Raw genomic sequence first — 20457 nt, 5'->3', positions numbered from 1 at the left:
TTTGTACAAACTTGGTTGAGGCCGCAAAGAGATTACACGCATTTCTCCGTCTTTTGATTCCTCCCACCGTTTACATCAGTCCTCTCACGCTGCCACTGACTCTTCTTTCTCTTGTCTCTTCCCTTGATCCAGGTGGTGAGTTTTCCCGGGGATTTCAGCTGCGCGGTGGCCGGCCTGATCTTCTTGGAGTACACGACCAGTGCACAGTGGTCGGCTGAGCTGCTCGTCATCACATACGGCGGCGGGCTCAAGAGCTATCTGGTCAGGTGAGAAACAAAACTCCTCACACAGAAAATACAGTAGCAAGAAAAAAAAGTATGTGAGCCCTCTGGAATTAAGTATAAGTATAGGTATCCGTAGGTAATTATAGACAAACATAATCTTCTTAAGATAATAGCACCCAAACACTTCTAATCCTGCCTGTTTTAATTGAAATTAAGCATTAAATATCCCCAGTCCTGATGGGAAAAGGTAAATGAACTCTTGGATTTATCCGCTCGCTCAAACCTCCTTCATCACTAGTCATCCCCAAACAGCTCTTCCAGAGCAGCTCAGTGTTCAAGAGGAAGTTTGGACCCTCTGCAGTAGATTCACTTTGATGTGTGGAGTCATTCAGTATGTTGGAGTTCTGTCCTTGTCCCAGTTTACATGCAACAGGGAAAATCAAATCAAATCAAATGTCCGCCTCCTCAACATAGGTGGCGATATGTGTCGTTTCAGCGGGTTAATACAGACCCCTGTCCAGTTGACTTTTATGTCATGAGTACAAAGCTGGAAATAAATAACTCTGGTGCCGTGTTTCAGGCTGAAAATAGGCTGTACCCTGTACAAACGACTGTGTGAAATACACTCAATCAGTGCTGACGCTGCTTCTTTCTTTAAATTTTCTTTGCCGGGTTTGGGCCGGCTTCTCTGCTACACTTTGTGTCACCTTTACTGTTGTGGAGCATGCACACGTCCAGTTTAACTCCGAATGAGAGTCCTGCTGTATCATCTTCTACTCAGCTCCAGGAAGTGAACGGCCACTCTGACATCAATTTGTAAAATACCTTAATAAACTAATAGTAAAACTAAATATTTCCTCCTCAGCCATGGCGAGCTGTTCAGGCCCAGAGGCAGCAAATGTAGCGCTGTGTGTTTTCTAACAAACAATTCACCCTCAGCTTCATCAAAACACAAAACGTTTTAGGGGTGTTGGAAACAGATTGTGTTTGTTCGTAATTATAACTTAGATGATGCTCCAACTGTAATTTAAGATTGTTACATTAATGTGGATCATTTTGGTGGGTTGAGTTACTCTTTCTTGCCTGGGGTTGTTTATTAGTCAGCGTCAGTTTCTTCAGATCTTTTCAGGGCGATTTTGAGCAGTTCTATTATCTCCTGATTTAAATGTGCCCACTTCACATTCTTTACACGGTGCTTATTTTCAGATCTTACACTTCAGCTTGAATTTCAACTGCACACAGTTCTCACGCTTGAACTATCTTTAATGCTTCTTCTTTTACTGACACTTGAAATGGTTTTGACACTTAATTTGTCAACTCTCATGTGTTCATCCTTAGTCTTCAACTGCTTTCAGGGACAACTCAATTCCTCTCACATTTTTGTGTCAACTAACATTCCGGCTGCTTTCATCTCTTTCTCTTCAACTGAACAGTTCATCAGCTTTGAACTTTTTCTCTTTTCTGGCATTTCAACTTCTTTTACTCCTCGCATCTCACCTGACACTTCAAAGGAACAATAACAAAATAAAACTTCTTCGAGCTCTAACCCACACAACTTTCATTGTTAACTCAGAGTCTTCTCCAGCTGCTTTCACTTCAGCCGACGTCAGCGCTCACTTTATGTGTTTGCATTGGTCCTGATCCCTTTCAGGAATCCCACTTCAACTGTCGCTACTAGCTCAGTTTATCACTCTAAGTGACCGTTCAGATGCTGCTGACTGACATTTCAACTGCTGCCTCTGCTTACGCTCCAGCTGACGCTACATCTGGTGCTTCAGCTGTTTTAATCATTGACAGTTCTGCAGCTTTCATCTCTTCGTGTCCACAGTTCAACTTTCACAGCTTTAACACTCACTGACAATTCAACTGCCCTGGGGGCATAAACTTGAAATTACACTTTCAAATGTCGTCACCGATTGTACTTCAGTTTATTTCAAAAGACACATCCAAGTTTTTCAATGCTTCAACTGCAACTGAGTCAGCCTAAACTATCATTCAACATCTCCTACACACACAGACATTTTAACACTTTTTGCACTTGTGATGTTTGGCTTCAAGAACACACCTCTTACTGGCTAAAGTGAATACTTCAGCACTTCAGCTATATCAAATGTTCCAAAGTTTTTTCTTTATAAATGTTTTTGCTTTGCTAATTTTGTATTGCTTTTACCTGTTTAAGATCGAGCCACTCACCTTGACACCCAGAGCCATCCTGAGCAACCCTGTTATTTTCTGATTTAAATTCATGCACTGTATAACCTTTACTGAACCATGCACCTCATTTGTGGGATTAGATGCTGCTTTCTTGTCCATATGTAAAATGTTCACCTCTCTTTGAATACCAATGCCCTCGCTTGCCAATCTTCCAACCTCCCACACAAACACACATTTTGAATATTCGATTAATGACATTTGATTTTGCCTGCGTGTGCTCGCGAGAGTCTATGCCGGTGCTTTCCTCATGGCTGCCCCCGCTTCCTTCTTTTTAATTTAGCATTATATCATATGGCATTATTTCAGAGATTTCCCATTTCATTCTGTGTGATTGCTTGCTGTAGTCACACAGGTGTGCTGACACTCCGGAGACACGGGATGAGATTATGAATGGGTGTTCAATCCCCATCAGTTGACATCCTGCAAGCCACACTGGCCTCCCTTTAATTTAAATGTGCATGATGATTTTTGTAGAGAAGAGTTGAAAGTGTTGATTTATTTTTCTATTACCAGCTGATAAATGGCGTTACAGCCTTTGAAGCCATCAGGGTTTTTATGTGTGTGTGGGAGGAGGTAATTAAGATGTGTGAGACACTTGCACCAGATTTACTCTGAAACTACTGGCTTGTTTTTAAAGGTTCATTTTCAGTATGGAGCTTTTCAGTCTTCCTTTTCATATGACTGCTTTCCAATGTTGTCGCTCAAACACTTTGAATTAGAATTTCAGAATTATAGCTGAGCCCTGACAGTAAGTCATCTCTCTCTCTCTCACTGTGCCATTGCTCCAGCATGTATGCGTGTGTCGATGCACGTACGACTGCTTTATTGTAGAATTTACACCGAAACGTTTAGAGGAAGCTAAAAGGTGGAAACCCTGCAAATCTCTTTGCCGTTTCCTCTGTGCTCTCTTTTCTATCCGCCTTTTCTTTACCTCCAATCTCCCCTTCTCTCTATACAGTTTGCTTTGCAAGGAAACATTTCCCCAATGAGAGATCCAACAAATTACACAACAAATTACATGACATCTCCTCTAGTACCAATTTAATTTAGATTGCCCACTTAAATTAGATTATATATTTTGCCATGCCTCATTTTAATTGCCGTTGGAATGGAAATTGCTCTGTCATCTAGCCCCAAAACAGCTTTGTCGCACCATTAACATTTCCAATACTAGTGTGTTCATGTTTTGGTTGTTTATGTGCTAGGGTTCATTTATAGGTGACTCGTCGTCCAAAATTTCTTTCCCTCTCTCTCTCTCAGTGTGGGAACCAATCAGAACTTTCAGGAGAACCACAGCTTCAGTTTCTCTGCCCACTACTCCCATGGCATCACGTCGGCTATTTACCACCCAGGCCACCGGTAAGTACCACATCACCGCCGCATCAGCCTGGAGTGCTTGTAGAATATATTTAAAATAATGAATATTTTGAAAATGAGCATTTTCTTTTCCCCAAACTTTAGCTTTTAATCTATCAATGTCAGTGTAATTACTGCTTGTAGCATTCACTTGACACCCTCAGATATTTCCTCTTGTGGTTGCCACAGTCTAAGCCTCCTTCTATTAGAAAACTGTTTCATCAAAAGTGTTTTTCATACATTTGTATTCAGACATGCTTATGCATCATTTGAATCAATTTTTATCCTTAAACCCATTGCCGATGAAGCAACGTGACGCCATATACGGCTTAAATATCAAGATTTGAAAGTTGCTGAGTGATTTCAGACGCTTTCATCATTTGACATCTAGGGGCAATATGAGTACACATTACATGTCGTCAATATGCTCGTAAATATGTATTATATTGATTCATGTGCTAACACAGAGTTTGAGTTTACTGCATTACAACTCGCTTCAAATTAAACTTTTATTTTGTTTATTTTGTTGCTTCGCAGACAGGGTATGTGGATGAAATACACAGCATATACCATAAAACCACTACCAGATAAATCCTAAAAAGAGTTCTCATACAGCCATTTCTGCATAGGCATAAAATGTTACATTATGAAACGGGGCCAAAAGGCTTACTCAGGAATAAATGAAGCAATCACTTTAATGCAATACCTGCAGGAATTGACTATAGCCATCCACAGTGTCCTTGGCCCTCTTCACCACTTAGCAGTCAAAGGTTTCGGTTAATTATGTCTGGCTCACACTCCCATGACCTTACTGTTTTCACCACGCTACCCTAGTCTGCGCAGACCAGATTTAGTTTGGCTTGTGAAGCTTGGTTTGGCAGCTTAATGGATTTTGGCAGCGACTGTCAAATGTTTGCCAACTGATAGATGAGATGAAACTTTAATGATCCCTGTTTGAAAACTGGGTCAGCAACAGAGAGAGCAGGCTAAAGGTAAGAAAAATACGAGTTGAGCAGCTGCGTGTAAAAAAAAATAAGTTCAGCAGCTTAATCTACACATGAAAATACGATATACAATATTTGTCTATCAGTGAAAATATGATATATTTCATGTTATGAAATGCAAAGATGGGATTGCAAATGCTCAGATAAAAATTCCAGATGTGTGATGATTAGGCATTATAATCTTTTTATGATCAGAATTACAGGCACACTTAATATAGTGCATGAATGTCCAGATGTGCACCAGTACATCATCTGTTTTAATGCAGCCTGAAAAAAACCTGCAGAATAACATTGTACAGACATGGTCGTCTATGTCAGACTCAAGCTACTATGGTAGATTTTTATCTTCTTTTTTTTTTATCAGATTACAGACTCACCCTCAGTTCTTGGCTCTTACTGAATGTGCAGTCTCTCTGCACCAGGGGGCAGTGTTGAGCTGGAGAGCGCACTGCCCCCCCCCCCTCTCCTCAAGTTCCCAGCCGCTGTCGCATCTGCTCTGTTTCACTGCAAAGGCAAACCTACAGATCACTGTGGTCATTGTGATGTTGTTTGTGTCTTAACTGTGTCTGGCAATTGATTTCCCAATCAGACTTTTATCTCTGATAAATAACTTTTTAATCCACTACTTTGCTAAATGGCACTTGTGTTGTGTGGACGCTCACAATAGCTCAGCTTGAACCCAAGATTAAAGATGACCTCGCAGTGACCACCATCTTAATTCCCTTTCCTTGTTATGTAGTGCTAATTGATCTGCTGGGGCATGATCATAGAGATGGTAACTAATTGTGAGTGTGTTTGTGCGTCTGTGCGTGCGTGTGTGTGCTTGTTGTTTTTCAGATTGCTGCTGGTCGGAGGCTGTGAGTCGGGGGATGACAGTACGTCCAAGGCCTCTTGCTGCGGCATCACAGCCTGGAGGACTCTCTCCGGCTCGCCGCACTACAAGCAGGTCACCAGCTACGAGGACGATGTCAATCCAGTGAGGAGACCCCCGCACTAAATCGCATTTTCACACACAAGTACCCGCACAGTATCTAACGCACAACTCCTATCATCCTCTGTGTCACCTGTTAGAATCAGAAGAGAGGTTTCTTCAGGATCCCCAGCTTCAGGCTCTTTTCAAGACAAGGAGATGAAAAGGTAGAGTCCCTTCTTCTTTCTTTTAGCAATTAACTATTTAATTGGAGGGACCAAGGGAGCGTTTTCTTAATGAAACGACCTGCGTTTGTGTCATCCAGGAGGACGCGGTGTTTCGCATGAGCCTGAGCCCCGACGGCACCCTCCTGGCTGTCATCCACTTCTCAGGTCGTCTGTCTCTCTGGGACGTCCCCTCGCTCAAACAGAGGGCCACATGGAGCCAAGACCAACAGGTGCACCTCCAACTGTGTGAATGTGTGCCGACTGTGCCGTGTGTGTCCTTGCATGACGTTTCCTATGCAGAATAAATCTATGTCCCAATATTTCGTACATTAGGTGCTTGGCTGACTGTATTAATGTAATCTCTCCCTGGCCCAAGTGTGTGTGTGTGTGTGTATGTTCACATTAAACATTAAGTGAGGTGGCTTAGGGAGAAGTTATATTTGCAGAATATTTTGCTGATTTATGTAGCATGTGTACGTACATGTTATGCTTCATTGCTGGTCTGAGCTGCCAGAGTGTGTGTGTGTGTGTGTGTGTGTGTTACTGTGTATGTACTGTAAGTGTAAACAGGGTTAGCAGATTAATTCCAACCCCCACCCACCCCTTCTCCCTCTCTCGTTCTTCCCCTCCCCTCTTCTTTGGTTCCTCCATCCTTTTCCTTGGTTCCTCCTTTCAGCCAGGATTTGAGGAGATCAACCCGGAGTGGAAGACATCGCTGGAGAGAAGGAAGAAAATAAAAGGTAGCTCGGCCTGAAGGGTTAGAGAGAGCTGACCTTGTTGCTGACACAGCAGTACACACTGGATTCAATTTAGTGATCTTTGACACGTCTTATTCACTGAATTATACAGTTATTTAGACATGCAACCATCTGCCAAGGCTAGCAAACTTTTTCCTCACTCGGTATCTACGCCTGTGTGTGTGTGTATCTATCTCTATGTTTGCGGAATTGCTTATAAGTCTCTCTGTGTGCCTGTTTTGAGCAGCTGCAGAGTCTTTTTTGATGGTTTTGGGCCAATAGTGATGACAGCTGTGACAGCTTGTACAAGCAATAATCCATGTATGAGTCTCCATCTCATGCATGACAAGTGATAAATTTGTCCACAGGTGTAGATATATTTCTGAAGAAGAGAATGAAACCAATTCAAAAAATGTCAGTATGGGTAAAAGAAGATTCAAAGATTTGGGGTTTTGGCTTTGATCAAGCATCTGTGTCACTGCCCTCATGTCTCTTCTCTTCGTTACCTGTCCCAGATAAGGAGCAGTACTACCCGCTGGTGGACGTGAGCTGGTGGAGTGACAACGTGTTGATCCTGGCTCGCTGCTCCGGCTCCGTCACCGTGTCGTCGGTCAGGACGCTCCGCAACCTCCTGGGAAAATCCTGCGAGTGGTTCGAACCCGCGCCCCGAGTCACGGCGGCGCACGACGGAGGCTTCCTCAGCCTGGAGGTAAATGTCAAGACATCGCTCTGCATGTGTGGTTAAGTAAACAGATAGAGGGAGTTTGTAGGAATGCATGCGAGGCTTGTGTAAGCATCTTACAGCACTAGTCATACATTATAAATCCTCGGGGCTTTTAGAGGCATATTATAGAATAGGGGACAATTGTTTTTTTTTTATCCTTTCATCCATTTTCTAAACTGCCTCTTCAGTTCAGGGTCACACAGGCTCGGATGCATCTGCGTCTCAGCAGCACAGTTAGATAAAAAGGGAACACATTGGACAGGTCACAAGTGTGTTATGGCGGTTTAAAGTCTTTTGTTTATATTGTTAAAGACTGAGAAAAGTGCATTCGAGGACACCCTTTCTGATGCAAAGTGAGTCAGTTGTACAGGAAAATCAATCGGCGCGCAAATGTGTACATCGATTTGTGATAGACTGCTCGTACTATGAGCTGATGTAACTCCCCGAAGGACAACGCATTCCGACAAACAGAGATCTCAACCTCAATTGCTGTGTTTTTATTCACGCAGGCCATTTCACTTGTTAACGTCAGCGTATGAAAGCATGAGCATGTGCATGTAATAATAATAATAATAACGATGGTGGAAAAGTGTGATGATGAAATATGTTTCCTTGCTTCTTTATCCTCCCACAAAGACCCTGATATCACATCACCCCTCTCTTTTATTTTAGTCTTTGCTTCTCTTTGTGTTTTTTTTATCTGAAAGCATTGGGAGAGCAAAAGAGATACGTCTCTTTACCAGCCAGCTGCCAACTTTTGGGGAAAGGTTTCATCAGCCTGCCTCAGCATGGTTGGGGGGGGGGATGGGTGCTCATAGCTGTATCTCCAGCGAAGTGTGTATAGAAATTATCTTGAAGATGAGCCCTGCGCTGTGTGTGTACGCCTCCATAGATATGCAGTAGCGTAACCTTCTCCTTGTGTGTAGGATAAGCCGGGTAGTGTGTCAGTGCAGCACCATGGAGGCTACCTCACCTCCTCATTGATTAAGGTGCTTAATGTTTTACAGGTGCTAAATGTTTCATAAAACCCCAACCGAGAGCAGCGCTCTGCTGGAGGGGCCAGCATTTCATGTTTTCCCTAAAAAACCCACATAAATAAATAAAATGATAACAAAATATAAGGACTCGCTTCAGCAGTGGAGATGAAAAATGGGCGTATCATTTTTTCACCAACCGAGGCAATCACAAGACTAAAGAAGAGGACAACACAAGCAGAAGAAACTACTTTGACAGCTTGGATTTAGATTTTCTATCGAGCAACTTGACCTTGCTGTTGTTTTGTGCTCGGATAGCCTGCTGATCTAGCACGAGGGCGTGAAATTGTGTGGAGTGTGTTTACCCAGCGAAAGCAGAGTTAGATGTAAACTGTGCTGCATTGCATTACATGCTTCATTTTTTATTCTTTACTTCCTACTAGAAAATAAAGTGTCCATACTCAGCCTCACAAAGTTGTCCTGGGTGAAAACATACGTCTGACTTCATCCAGATGGGTTCTTCTGTTTTGAAGCCCTCACTATGGTTTGGATGAACAAGGCATGAGTCTTTTGCTGTGGTTTGAGGATCTCTTCTATGTTTCAGTATACTGTCATTCAAATTTATATATAAAGCAGTTGTATACATTTTTTTTTCTTAATTTTACACCATTCTCTTGTGCACCTTCATTTTGCTTCTTTATTTCTTCTGCTTCCAGCCTCCTCTTAATTTTTTGCTGTCTGAGTGTGCCCCCATCCTATTTGTAATGCCGGATTTTGTTATTTTTGTCACAGTGTGAGGTGAAGCTTGCCCAGAAGCGTGGGCGTCTGGAGAGCAACCTGAGCGGTGGGGCCGGTGAGGATGAGGAGGGCGATGATGGAGGAGACTCTGACTCAGACGACGAGTCGTCAGCCAAAGCCCGCTACTTCGGCTACATCAAGCAGGGGCTGTATTACGTGACGGAGATGGAGCGCTTCGCCCCGCCACGCAAGCGCCCCCGCACTGTGATCAAGAACTACCGTCTGGTCAGCCTTAGGTCGACAACACCAGAGGAACTGTACCAGAGGAAGGTAGGAGGCCGACACAGCTTGTATTAATATTAACGTTCACATGCACATGCACATGCTGATGATCAATCTAAATGTCTAAAAGTGTTTAAGGGATAGTTTTGGCAAATTGGCCCATTGCCATAATCTCTATAGTCTTAGCAGTAGGTTTGTTACCTTTAATTGTCGGTGCAAGCTTTTTTTAGAACGGCGGAGCAGAGCCGCGAGCTGCTCAGAGCTACGCTACGGAGACTCATGGGATTTCTTGGTTTCCCTCATCAAACTCATCAAATACACAATCCAACAACTCCAAAATGCTCTCGTGGACAAGTTGTGACCTGCACATTCACCACGCTATGAGATAATAACGAAATGTTATGAGACCAAAAAACCGCCTCCGACGGGAACAGGCATTAGTGGTTTTGCATGAATTTATGAATTTGCATGCTATTTCTTTTCTAAAAATAGCTTGCACCGACAATTAAAGGTAACGAACCTACTCCTAAAACTATAGGGATTATGGCAATGGGCCAATATGCCAAACTATACCTTTAAACTCAAGCTTGTTACATGACACTTTAAATGTTGAAAGTGATGATATAAAGGGAGAATAATGAGAAGCCCATGTTTAATAACCTCAGCTTGTATGTCTGTATCTTTTTTTTCGTTCATTTTCAATTTTGAGAGAGCTTACAGTATGCAGCCGCATGCTTCACTGCACCGTGTTTGTGCGACCGCTCCAAGTGCTTCTGGTTGAAAATCTCTGAACTTTTCCGAAAGCCGCTGATGTCGTCACCGCAGTTCTCGCCCAGGGGGCCAATCAGATGGGTTTAGACTCAACACCCTCATCTCCAAGTAAATGGAGGAGAAGCATATTTTGGCTATTTTGTCTACCAGCCAGGGGCTTTAAAATTCGTCTGACAGAAAAACAGCACACAGACAGACAAAAGCACAGTAGTGACAGCACATCGGTCAGACTCTGACTTGAGATGGAGATATGTTGTCTAGATCTAGAAATTGTCATAGAGGGTTTCACGGTGGAGCAGTGGTTGCCTGTGTGGGTTTTCTCCGGGGTTTTCTTTCCGGCTTCCTCCCACATCTCAACGACATGCGCAGTCAGCTGAGTGTGTGTGTGTTGTTTGTCTCTCTCTATATGTCAGATGGGATTGGCTCCAGCCCCCACATGACCCCTGCATGAATAAGCGGTACAGTGGTATTGTCAATGGATGGATGTTGTCATAGAAATAAAACCCATGTGCAGCGCTTTGAGGAAGTGTTTGGACAAATGCAATGCCAGGGGAAAAAAAACTCCACATGGACAGACACACACCCTTACCTGAGCTGGTCAACGCTGTCATGACCAGTCAGCGAAGAAGCCTCTTGTCACAGAATGCATATTTCATAACAGTATTTCCTAACCTGTGCGGACAGGAACTTTTTTTGACAAGTTAGGTTGCAGTGTCAGTGTGGTAAAAAAAAAAAAAAAAACAGTATGAGGGAGGCAGTGTCTCCACTTTTGTGGAGAAAATAAAGAATCATGTTTTTGTTGCCGTTTACTTATTCATTGCAGCATACACGACGAAATGCTTATGTGCTTAGGCGACAAAAGCTTTCGACTGTGTTCATGCTGGAATGCCTTCATGTTTGCATTTGAATGTTCTTTCAGCTCAGCAGTCTAAACAACAATCCCACTGCTGACATGCACTTCTCTTTCTTACACAGTATCATAAATTTATTTTGCCAAAGAAACTGATATTATCCATTTGGTATTTTCAAAAATGCCTCCTGCCTAATTACACTGGGCCTTTTGTTCGGGCTGACATAACATCCGACTGATTCATGAGTCACTGTAGTGCCAGCAGTCAAGTTTTAAGAGCAGTTCTCAATTGCCTTCAATAGAGGATATCGCGTTAACCATAACTATTTATTTGTTTCTTGCCACTTAGCAGCAACCGAAGGATGTCGAATGAGTATGTTTGGTCATTGACTGAATTATAACGTGGCTGATCTGCAAAACCGGTTCCCGACTAAATAAATCCTGTGCCAGTTCAGTGAAGTGCTATTGTTGTGTTGGATCAGCTCCAGAGTGCTGCTGAGGAGAAATGAAAACCAAGCAAGATGCTCAGTCTGCTTTAAGGCTATTTCTCAGTCCCAGGGGGTTTTCTGAAATGCTAATTGCTGCATTAGAAATATGGCTGTTGTTGCTACTCACTACAAATTGCTGCAAAGACAACAACATGCTCTATCATAAAGCACAGCGAGAGGAGTGGTATCGGCTCTCGACGGTCCCAAGTTTGAGCATGGTTCATCAGTCATTTTTATGACCCATCATCTGCTGCCTTCTTCATCATTGTCATCATCATTAGATGCCATTAGTCATCACCATCAATCCTAACAGTGGAGAGTTACAAAGTAATATATCATTATTATCTCTTTGTAACACTTGGGACTGCAGTACTTCACCAGCTGCTTCTGCTGCTGCTCTCCTGTGAGCTTTGTTGTCCCCCCCCCCCCTCCACACATACAACATGTGGGCGTGTGAGTGAAGGGGAGGAAAGGTGTCTGCACATATATGTACCTCCGGTTTATTGTGTGTCAGTGCCTACATGCTGCTTGTGTTAGATCTGTACAGTTTGACTTCTCTACACTCCACACATGAGCGCTCTCTCACTCACTCACTGTAAAAGAGACTGACAGAATAACTTGATCTTTCCTCAAAGATCCACCTCAGTCAAGGTTGCAGTCCAATTGGCTGTGAACGGACCAGAACAAGCGATTCCGGGTTAGGCCCTCTGGTCAGCCTCTTCACGTGTTTAAAGGTTTTGATAATGTGTTCAATGCCCTAACCTGTGGCTATATATGAGGAGCGCACTGGCAGGGCTGCTAACAGTTTTATTAGCTGGATCCAGAGAGAGATGGAAGCAGTTTTTGATGTCCTCCTACGAGAGGTTTCACTGTGTGGGGTTCTTATTGCCCTCGAGGAACCACAGTCTGGCTAATGTGTTGCTTTGTACTCCTACACACAGAAAGAGATGGATACTCGGGTGTGTGTTTCAGCCGGTGCGGTTTGCACACATGTACTTTAATACACGTTGTGTGGGCCTGCATGAAGGTGTCATGATTTTGCGGGATCAAATGATTTTGTGAGACACAGATATGACATACAGTATATGTGCTGCCAGACTAATTTATTGTTGATGATAATACTGGCAACAGCAACAACAAAAACAATAGCTACTTCCAAATATATAATATGGAAGGGTAGCAAGACTAGCCTATAGCCATATGCTGATGACACTAGTTGCAGGGCTCTCAAGTCTCACACGCATTTCAATCAGTTCACACGCTCACACATGACATATCTCACGCTGAGAATTGCAGATTGCTCCGTTTAGTCCATCCATATAGCTGGCTTGAATCAGCGACCAATCAGCCACTCGGAATATCAGCCGACAGTCCAGCTGCATCGGGTCCAGGCTTCAACACCAGGATCGGACCGGGTCGGTCGGGTCTTTGAGAAGTTTTCTAGCAGGAATGAAGCAGCTTAGAAACTTTGAGAGGTTTTCCTACATTCACAAGAACTTGCAGAAAATAGATCCGCAGTGAAGTTAGTTTTAAGTTGGATATTGGCGGTTCTAGTGTGAATGTAGGACTCTAGAAGCTGGAATATCACTTCCTCTGTCTGACCAAATGGGGACAACACCTACGTCCCCACTCCAAGCTATAAGTTCAAAACATGAGAGCCCTGTAGTTAAATATATTTTAATTTGCTTCATTTTGATCCAAATGGTAACAGATTGGCATGATAACATGTGCACAACAACAATGCTAACATACCAAAGTAGGGTTGGTGAAACACTTGTCGCACTGGCGTCATCCCTATGTTCCCACAGCCCTATGTTCCCTCAGCCCTATGTTCCCTCATTTCTAACTTTTGTTGTCACTGAAAATTAGGCCCTATTCCCACAGCCCTTTGGTCCCACCATTGGTTGGGTTTAGGCAATGAAGAAAGGAGTTGGTTAAGTTTAGTAAAAAGACCAGGTAGAGGCTAGACAGGCCAGATAGACAGAGTCCAGATAGGTAGAGAGAGTCCAGAGGGAACATAGGGCTGAGGGAACATAGGGCTGTGGGAACATAGGGCTGAGGGAACATAGGCACGCTCCCGTCGCACTCACTCATAATGTTATTTTAGTGTGTTACATGCTAACATTTTCTCTTCATTACCAAACACATTTGTTATGTATATGCACATTTTCACCACCTAAGTAATCCCCCTTATCAATTACCTGCCTACCTGACAAACAAATAACATTTCTATCAGTCTCACTAATATATTACCAAATTTTAGCATGCTAACATGCTAATGTAAGATACTGAAAATGATATAGACTTGCCTGCAAAAATACCAACATGTTAATACTATTATTACCATGTTAGCTAGCAGAAGACTTTTGGTCTTTGTCCTTTTTTTTTTCCAAAGCAGCATGCAGTTCGCGATTTAAATCCCAATGTCTGGCACATTTTTCTTAGTTTAGGTTTTCTCCGACTGTCCATTTGATTTTCTCTATAAATGTCCTCAAATGTGTTATTCCTCTTAAGCCATGAATCTAGTTCCCTCTGTCAGAGACCAAATTCAAACTGTGTCACATTGCTGCACAGATTGAAATCATCTGCGCATTGGAGCTGTTCTTTATTCAGCCTTTGAGTATTCATTGAGCGTACTCAGGATTTCCAAAGTGCTGTAGCTTCTGCACAGGCTCATTCAAACCTTAGCTTCTTTGTCTGTGTGATGGAAAATTGAGCAGTGAACTTTTCTCCTGTCTCCTGTCCTGTTTTTTTTTTCTTGCTTAGAAATTTGCTTGAAATTCCATGTGGGTTGAAAGCATTTAACGTATTTTATTCATTTAATTCTGTGAAGGTACACAGTGCGTGAAGACTGAATCAGTAATATACCCTAGGGTTGATAATTGGATATTAAATAATGCGAAGAAAGTACCTAGCAGAATATTAAGTGAATTAATTGTTTTGGAACCTTTAACTTACATTTTAACATCAGAAAACAAACTGTGCTGGCTAAACTACCTGTCAAATGTATTGTTCTATTCATTTTACAAATGTTAGGATGCATCACGTAAAATAAATGTTCACATGTTCGTATTTTCTAATTGTATACATTTGCTACATACATACATGTGCTTCTTTGTTTGTCCCATAGATTGACAATGAGGAATATGGTGAAGCCCTGTCTCTTGCCCAAGCCTATAATCTGGACTCTGACCTGGTGTACCAGAGACAGTGGAGGAAGAGCACTGTCAGCATCGCCTCAATACAAGATTATCTGGTGAGATATGAAAGAAATAAGGGAGATAGGTATGAGGACACGAGGGAAGGGGGATAAGGGATGGTTAAGAAGTGCGCGAGATGAAGAATGGTATCAGAGTTGTGGTGTTTATCACAGTATATTAGATGTCTAGTAAGAAAATGCAGTAAATGTGTTTGGGTGAGTGGGAGAAGCACATGCTTAAGTGCAGCACAGCCCCCTTACTCTATTTCACGCATCATTTTTACCAATTTGTAGCAAATTTTCACACCCTCCCCTCCTAATTCTGTATCTCATTTTATCCCATAATTTCTTCTGAACTCATTCCTGCTCCTTCCATTCCCTACATTCCAACCCAGAGCAAGATCCGCAAGCGGTCATGGGTGCTGCACGAGTGTGTGGAGCGAGTCCCGGAGAATGTCGATGCGGCCAAGGAGCTGCTGCAGTACGGCCTGAAGGGAACTGACCTTGAAGCCCTCATCGCCATTGGAAACAGAGAGGATGGGGGCAGGTAAGGCATGCATGAGCGCACACCAACGCAAACCTCGCGCATACGTAGTCTGTAAATGGCAAAATTAGTTTTGTCAGCTTTCTCCCGAGGCTCATTCTGCCATGTTATGTTTATCCATACTTGCTCTTTAACTAGGTGTGATTCCTTTGCTCGCTCTCACAGGTTTATCATGCCAGGCGATGTTGACCTCGACGACCTGCCTTACGAAGACATGCTGTCGGACGATGAGGAGCTGGACATCAAGAAGGAGAACACCAAGAGGCGAGAGCTGCTAGACAAGGTCGACTTTAGCAGGTACATGTCCAGTCAGATGGTCGGTTACTCAGCTCGGCTATTCAGTCGGGCAACAGATGAAGACAGGAAGTCACAGCAGGCAGAAGAGCTGCCAATGTTCAAAATGTACAAAGAAGAGCGGCTGTATTTGAACAAAATCACAAGGACTGACTGGTGGTTACAGACACCATCCTTCAGACTTTTGGCAAACACCTGCATTGCTGGTACAAGTTACCAAAGCCTGTATTTAGGGCTGCAACTAACTATTATTTTCATTATCGATTAAAGCAGAAGTAAGTGATATATTTGTGTTAATATAAGTCTTAAATAGTTATATCTTCCGACAGCAATCACTTACATAGAGTGTTTGGACCGAAACACGGGTCTCTCAGTCACTCTGCTCTGCTCTGAGCCGAAGAGAAAACATTTATCGTATCCTACAGTTTTTATCCAATGAGGAGAGAGAACGGCATGCAGGGCTGTGTGTGCAGCCAAGGGACGCCGTGAATGTGGTGACGTAGGGACGAGGACTGTTATGGTGCGTTCAAGGAAACCCGTAACTCGTGTTTTTCCGACCTGTGAAGTCTTACCAGTTCGATCTGGTACGAGTTCACGGGTCGGAAGTTACGAGTGGCCGTTATAGTGACTTTCACAGGTAAAACAGGTCAGAAAAACACGAGTGGGTTGCCTGGAACGCTACAAAATCGTAAGTTGTGACTTGAAGCTGTAATTTACGGTTTCAAAAGCCTGCCTGGAACGCAGCATTAGCCAAAACGACCGGATCGCTTACTTCTGCTTTAAGTGTGTTTCCCAAACGACAGGATGACGTCCTAAAAAGTGTCTTGTTTTGTCCACAAACCAAGAGATACTCAGTTTATTGTCAAAAAGGAACAAAGAAACCAGAAATAATCACATTTAAGAAGCTGAAATCAGAGAATTTTGACATTTTTTCTTTAAAAAACCCAAACAGATTATTCGATTATCAAAATAGTTGACGATTCATTTAATAATCTATTATTGTGCGATTAATCGATTACTTGTTACAGCTCTGCCTGTATTTTAAACACAAGCCCTTTGCAGTGTAATTCTTCTTTACATCAAACTGCTGGCAGCTGATTGTTAAATTAAATAAAAGCACTCAACTTTCAAGAGAAGTAACTGAAACCCTATACACCAACACCAGCTATTTAGTCTCTAAAGTAGTTGTTGGGTGAGTGGGGAAACCCCACCAAGTGGTACCAGACGCTGACCCTTCTGAGTTGGCAGGTTTTCGTGTACTGTAATGTAAACAAAGCCTGAATTAAGAAAAAGGGAGATTGTGGTGAAGGTATTTAAGGTGCAGGCAAGGGAACCAGGAGGAAATGGGAGAGAAGGCTGCCAAATTTAACACTGATTGTTTGATTAGGTCACACACCAGAGAGGGGCTCATAAAGGCAGGGACATTAATGAGGATGAGGGAGAGTGAGAGGGAGAAAGCGTTGGTAGAGATTAGTGGGTAATCTGCTGGAGGTAATTTATGCCTTTGTTGTCGAGTGCCCAGGGAAAGACTAATGAAAAACCCTTTAGTGATCACTAATCACCTCTCATACACACACAAAGCTGCGAGTACACATGATGCCCATGTATCATGACACACTCTCAAGCTTAAGTTCATGCACGTTAAGCGCACACACATTAAAACGTCCAAATATAAACACAAGAAAATAAGAATTTAGTGAAATAAATGATGCACATTAAAAATGCAGATCCATACTGTGTTTACACAAGCCAGCATTGTGCATACAGGTATTTCAAGCTCCAGTAGCTGGATTGTGCCGTCTCTATTGTTCTTCTCGTATCAGTTACTTAACAAGTGAGCCTCCGGTCTGCATTTGAATGAGGAAGAGCAGAGGCAAGGTAATATAAATCCTTTGTTACATCGGTCCCACAGTTCCCTGTTTAGATTTTCCTTTTTCCCCTGTTTGCCCGTTTGATTTTCTCTCTGTTTAGCTCATTGTCTAATAAAACTGTTTAGGTTCATTGCAGACCTGCCGTCCATGGTAGATAAAGTAAAGATGGAGGATAAGAAAAAGATATAAGAGGGAGTAAAAAGATCGATAATTTACAAACATTAAAGGAAAAGGACCTTACATAAACCTCAATGGTGACCGTTCTTTAAATATACCTATTTTTCTCCTTTCTGTATCTTTGAGTTAACACGTGTCCCCAAAATGTGTTTGTATATGGGGTGTGTGTGTGCGTTCGTGTGTGTGTGTTAGGTGCAGTGAAGCCCCTCACTAATGGATCTAACCATGTTGCCTTGAGGCCTGTGGCCAAGGCCCAAGACAGATAATAATTCTCTTAATTTCTTTTTAACTACACCACCATTACAGAAATGGCTCGATATCGATCACAGCTGCTCCGACCACGTCTGTGTGTGTGTGTGTGTGTGTGTGTGTGTGTGATTCTCTTTTGTGTAGAAGGACTGTATTTAACCACCGACTGTCACACTGAGTGAATCTTTTGTACCTCCATATGTTTTGAGGTTGTCAATGCTTAGTGTGTGCATGGAGTTGAAAGACTCGTTTAACCAGGACTTTTTTCTATCACCCAGTCAATATAGTGAAATAAAGTGTGATTATTCCTCGCGCATCAGTTAAAAAAAGAAAGAAAGAAAGGGAGCAAAGACTTTGTAACTTCTGGACAGTTCTCCAGGAGAGAATCACATTTCCAATAATTGGAGTCAATCCCACTAAATCAACTTTCACTCTAAGGGGTTTTCATTTCCCTCTTAGTTTTAAGGACCAGATAAATTGATGGATGTTAATATACTCCAGCCTCTTTTGTTACTTCCAGTTGCACTCCTATAGGCAATGTGTTGCACTGCATTCACTTATCCCGAAATTTAATGTCGCATAAAATACAGACTTCCTCAGCACTTGGTTATTGCTGGGTTTTTTTTTACTCCTAGCTGTCACACACCCGACCAGCGTTGTTTGTCTTGCATGTTTTAAAACTGTCCTCTCGACTGCATGCAGATAGTTTTATCTTTTAGCCCCTTTCTCCTCAGTCTGTGTGTCCACAATAAAGTATAATTCAGAACCCGCCAAGGGCCATTATAACTGCTGCTCCAGCTCTCTGCATATAACAACAAGACGGACAATACTGCAGGGGTTGTGTGTGTGTGTGTGTGTGTGTGTGTGTGAGAGAGAGAGAGAGAGAGAGAGAGGGAGATAGAGAGCCAGACAAAAAAGAAAGAAAGATGGGGTGGAGGAGTGTGAGGATGGTTGTGCAGTGCGCTGCAAGGTGTTTATGTTCATATCTGATCTGATTCAGACCTCAATCAGAATTCTCATTTTCTCATTTGCTCCAGCGTTGGTCTGTGTGTGTGTGTGTGTGTGTGTGTGGGGGGGCAACTTTGCATGCTTTTTTTGTGGCATCCATGTGCAGGTGAAGGCATGAGCCAAAGTGTTTTTGCCCGTTGTCCAATTTTGTCCCTCACACTGTGTGATAATCGCTTTTATCACGCACTACATTTCTGTGTGAGCGTTTGTTTCTTTGTGTGTGTGTGTGTGTGTGTGTGTACATACGAGAGTGTCGGCCTGTTTATGCATTTCAATCTCTGTCCGGTACAGTCATATTCAGGGTGTTTGTACAGAGATGGAGGAGCAATTCCATCTGATTGTAATAACCTGCAGTTCTGATAGCTTTCATGCACACAGATGCACACAGATGCGCACACACGTTTTGAAGCAATCAGGCTGCAGTCTCTTTACATTAAACGGCATGTGCGATGATGTGTAACAGTCTAAAGCAGAGTTCAAATTGTGCACATTACGTCCTAAACCTTACAGCCCCTCAATCGCCATTTAGATGTGGCGCAGTGTGTTTGTCCATTCTGGCCCCTTTCTTAGCCACGTTTTCCCCTTGAGCCACTGTTTATTGTAAGGGCAATTCAGGGAACCAATATAAACCTTTACAAAGGTGCAGGCGCTCTGCTGCCCTTTTAGTGTACAGCCGGGTTGCCCATTTGTATGTGTAACAGTGTACTAGCCACGCTGTTTATGCTGTACCTCGGTGGAATTCAGCTGCAGGATTAGCAATTTAGAAGCAAGAGGCATGGACCTGAATTGAACATTCAACCACCTCTAACCTGTTTGAGGCCATTTCCACAATATGACCTCCTCTGAGGGGGAAAAAAAAAAAAGTTTAGGACTTTTAATCAGTGCCTGTTGTTAGATATCTAACTAGTTTGGTTCCATAGGATATTTTTAAAATGTGTGCATTTCTAGGATGGTGATAATGAGGCAACAGCCACGTTAGCAGCACCACCACCACTGTGACCCATATGCTAATGTCACATAATGACAATGCAAAAAAAAAGTTACAGTAACACTTTACTTGACGCCTATCTCTATAACGCATTAAAACCATACTTATAATGAGTTATAATGCAGTTATAGCACTTTGTAACTATAGTTATAAACACTCATAAATGATCATAACGCTTTATAACAATAATCATAACACACTATAAAGCATTTTATCATGACTTATAAGGTCAGGTATTATAATAACTGCATTATAACTCATTATAAGTATGGTTTTTAATGCATTATAGAGATAGGCGTCAACTTTTACTGATTTTACTTTTCATCTAAGAAACAGTCTCAGAGTAAACTAAGAAGTTTGTCAGAACTTCACTCAACCAAATCTTCAGTGAACATGTCCTGTCGCCGCCGCTTTCTTCCTCTGAGACCATTTTGTTTACGTAGAAGTTTATGATTGAGCCATCATTCAAACCCCCGAGAGGGAAAAACACTTCTCTAACATCTCGTCTCATCTCCGCTCCATCTCTCCCCTGCCACGTCCTCTCCTTCCTCCATCTTCACTTTTCCTTCTTTGCTCTGAAGAGGCAGAGCAAAGCAATAATTACCACCAGTGTGAGTGCTAAGCCGCC

General features: G+C 42.6%; 1 protein-coding gene across 2 annotated transcripts in view; it reads left to right on the top strand.

The window, feature by feature from the left end:
* The window catches only part of nbas (NBAS subunit of NRZ tethering complex), a 149084-nt gene that overhangs the window by 11499 nt on the left and 117128 nt on the right, over positions 1 to 20457 (top strand). The window contains exons 8-18 of one of the 2 annotated variants that reach the window (XM_084000648.1): positions 133 to 266; positions 3699 to 3797; positions 5636 to 5774; positions 5870 to 5935; positions 6037 to 6165; positions 6612 to 6675; positions 7188 to 7381; positions 9163 to 9438; positions 14630 to 14755; positions 15094 to 15245; positions 15408 to 15539. In XM_084000648.1, coding sequence (XP_083856774.1) covers positions 133 to 266; positions 3699 to 3797; positions 5636 to 5774; positions 5870 to 5935; positions 6037 to 6165; positions 6612 to 6675; positions 7188 to 7381; positions 9163 to 9438; positions 14630 to 14755; positions 15094 to 15245; positions 15408 to 15539 — 1511 coding nt within the window. Of the gene's footprint in view, positions 1 to 132; positions 267 to 3698; positions 3798 to 5635; positions 5775 to 5869; positions 5936 to 6033; positions 6166 to 6611; positions 6676 to 7187; positions 7382 to 9162; positions 9439 to 14629; positions 14756 to 15093; positions 15246 to 15407; positions 15540 to 20457 lie in introns of both variants that reach the window. The other variant, XM_084000647.1, reaches the window with a different exon arrangement.

The sequence above is a fragment of the Trachurus trachurus genome (assembly GCF_905171665.1).
Source record: "Trachurus trachurus genome assembly, chromosome: 24".
NCBI lineage: Eukaryota > Metazoa > Chordata > Actinopteri > Carangiformes > Carangidae > Trachurus > Trachurus trachurus.
This window is presented reverse-complemented; position numbering and strand designations above follow the sequence as displayed.